General features: G+C 50.1%; 1 protein-coding gene across 1 annotated transcript; it reads right to left on the minus strand.

Moving 5' to 3' along the window:
• Positions 1 to 831: 831 nt before the first annotated feature.
• On the minus strand, positions 832 to 2,196 carry LOC114089655 (N-myc 2 proto-oncogene protein). Its single transcript, XM_027931560.2, has one exon. It carries the CDS (start codon positions 2,194 to 2,196, stop codon positions 832 to 834), a length of 1,365 nt encoding a protein of 454 aa, XP_027787361.2.
• Positions 2,197 to 3,067: the final 871 nt, after the last annotated feature.

Raw genomic sequence — 3,067 nt, forward strand, 5'->3', positions numbered from 1 at the left:
AATTTTAAATCACTTAACTGCTATTTATTTTCATAAACATGAGGTATTTCAAAGTTCTAAATATACTGTGTTTTTGAAGAAAATAAACACAGAACTTTGCATTTACCCAGTTCTATGCACCAAACATGAACAAATGAAGAAACAGACTAAGAAAAGGCATATATATAGCAAATTTTATAAAATTTCTTAGTTCAAAAGTGATAAAGTAATATCTACTCAAAACTTTCATAACTCGTTTCCATATGAAAATATAAGTATCAAATTTAGTTATGTATCAGCATCATACTAAAGTATACAGTGTAATTAGTACAGTACATAACAGATTAACGATATATTTGTATGCAAAACATGCTCCTCAAACATTGAGGTATTATTATGGTACTTAGGTGTGAACTTCCAGTCTAATACTGGCTGCAAAAGCCACCTCTCATTACCCAGAACATATACAAAAGGCAGGTGTGCAAAGGTATTTACAGAAATGTTCCCCATCGGCATCAAATGGCAACCCTCTTACCTGACATCTGCTGGAACCTAAGCACAATTGTAAAAAGTAGGAATGACTCTGTTGTTTGAAAACTTGGAACGAACAAGGAGCCCCAGAGGCTCCCAACTGTCACGAACTTCTACTGCTGTCACTGTCACAGCAAAGCTACCCAGAACCCCATCACATGGGCTCTCCAAGGTCCTGGTAGAACCCCACACGTCCTGCCCCCCCACCCAGACCCAAACGTCAGGGGACTGATTTGAGAGTAAATCAATATTCATTAACACAATGTTTAAAAAAAAATTAAACTGTGCAAAAGTGGCAGTGACTGTTCATTTAAGAAAGGTTTAGAAAGTCCAAGCAAGTTCAATTATCTTTAGCAACTGCTGCTGTCTTGCCTGCAATTTCTCCTTTTCCATCAGAAGCTGGTGCTCCTTGGCCTGGAGGTAGTGGACATACTCACAGGCTTTTTTCAAAATGACCACCTTGGCAGCCTTCTCATTCTTCACCAGCTCTGGCACGTGGTCCCGGAGCGTGGTGAAGCTGGACCGCAGGTCATTGCGGCGCTGGCGCTCCAGGATGTTGTGATTGCGGCGACGCACGCTGTCCTCGGAGTCGGATTTCCGAGGGCTGAAGCTCTTACCCTTTGGGTGGATGACGCTCTTGAAGGGATGTGGGGACACCTCCCTCTTGATCTTCTTCTGGGGTGGAGCATCCTCGCTCTCCACATAGGGCGAGGGCGCAGCATAGTTGTGCTGCTGGTAGATGGGGACACTGCGTTGGAGGATCAGCTCACGGGACTGCTCTCTCCCCAGGCCCAGGGCTGTGTTCTTGGGACTCACCGTGAGGGTGAACGTGGTGCCGCCTGTCTTACAGCTTTTCTCCACGGTGACCACATCGATCTCCTCTTCTTCATCTTCCTCCTCGTCAACCTCGTCGCTCAGGGCGTCTTCTCCCGAGGTGCTGCGGACCTTGTGGTCACCGCCGTTGGGAGGGCGGCTGTTTAAACCCGGAGGGGCGGCCACCGCGGCACTAGCGGGGGCGGCTGCTCTAGCAACCGCAGCGGCCACGGCAGAGGCACGGGCAGGGGCACGAGCCGGGGCGACCCGCACAGGCACCGGATTCCGCTTGCTCACCGGCAAGAGAAAGACTACCGCGGGATCTACGCACTCGGCGGCCGGGTGGGCGAGCTCCGCCGGTAAGGCGGCTCCGGCCGTCCCGCTGTGCCCGCGGCCCGCAGGGCTGGCAGCTCCCGCTCCCGGGACCTGAGTGGCCGGACCCGTGGCCGCGGGCTCGTGGCCATGCTGCATCTTCTCACTCATCGCACGCTCCAGCTTCTCGCGAGCGGAGAAGCCGCTCCACATGCAGTCCCGGAGGATGACTGGGTTGGGGGTGAGGCTGCCCAGTCCCCCCGGGCCGAACACGTCCTCCTCGTCGGGGTTGCCCCACAGGTCGGCCTCGGTCAGCATCATTTCGCTGGCCCAGTCAGAGGGCTCCGTACTGAGCTCCAGGAACGCACAGCTGGGCGACAGCGGGGGCGTAGGCAGCAGTTCAAACTTCTTCCAGATGTCCTCCCCAGGAGGGGTCGAGTTGGGGCCGCTGAAGTAGAAGTCATCTTCGTCAGGGTAGAAGCAGGGCTGCAGCCAGTCAAACTCGAGATCTGCGTTCCTGCAAATCATCCTCGGCATGGTGGACGCGGTGCAGCTCCGCATCAGCTCGCCTGCCCGCCAGCGACTGAGAGAGCTTCTTTCCGCTCAGCTCTTTTTAATACCGGGGGGTGCTTCCTTTCCCTAGGGTGTGCGGAGGGCGGGGGCAAGAGCCAATCTCCAACACTCCAGGCGACTGCTGGGAATCCGGAGACGATTCTGCGCTGGGGTCTCCGGGTGGTCTGTGGGGGCGGGGAGGGGTCCTGGGGCGGCTGCATTCTGTGAGCGCTTGTGCCTAGCTAGCGCTCCTTCGGCTCCAACCCAGTTCCCAGGAGACCCCCGCATCCACTCAGCGCGTCCAGATAGATGACTGTACTTTAGAAAAAAATTTGCGCTTATAAAAATTTCAAAAATAAAAATTATTTTTTATTTACTGTTGTAGGCATTTTATCCCATTTGCTTTGACATTTGCACCCCCACTTTCTTTTTCTTATTTTTTCTTTGACAAATTTTAATTTGATTTTAATAATAATTTTTATTTATTGTGTTTGTGGTGCTGGGGACTGAACTCAGGGCTTTGTGCGTGGTAGGCAAGCGCTCTACCACTGAGCTACATCCCTAGACCTCCTTCTCTTTTAGAATATGTTTTTAATGGACACAATACCTTTATTTATTTATTTATTTTTTATGTGGTGTTGATGCTCGAACCCAGTGCCTCACCCGTGCTGGGCAAAAATCTACACCAAAATCTCCCTTTTTCCTTTACCACTGCACTACAACTGCAGCCCTAAAAACTAATTTTTAACTGGTAAAGAAAAACATGAAATTACACATATTAATGAGGTATGATGTTTTGATACATGTATACATTGTGTAATGTTCAAATCAGGTTAAACACATCTATCTTCTGAAACATTTATCATTTCTTTATGGTGAA

The sequence above is a fragment of the Marmota flaviventris genome, chromosome X, assembly GCF_047511675.1.
Source record: "Marmota flaviventris isolate mMarFla1 chromosome X, mMarFla1.hap1, whole genome shotgun sequence".
NCBI classification, from domain to species: domain Eukaryota; kingdom Metazoa; phylum Chordata; class Mammalia; order Rodentia; family Sciuridae; genus Marmota; species Marmota flaviventris.

Coding starts and splice junctions, on each gene's coding strand:
- LOC114089655 (XM_027931560.2), bottom strand. CDS start 2,196: ATGCGGAGCTGCACCGCGTCCACCATGCCGAGGATGATTTGCAGGAAC.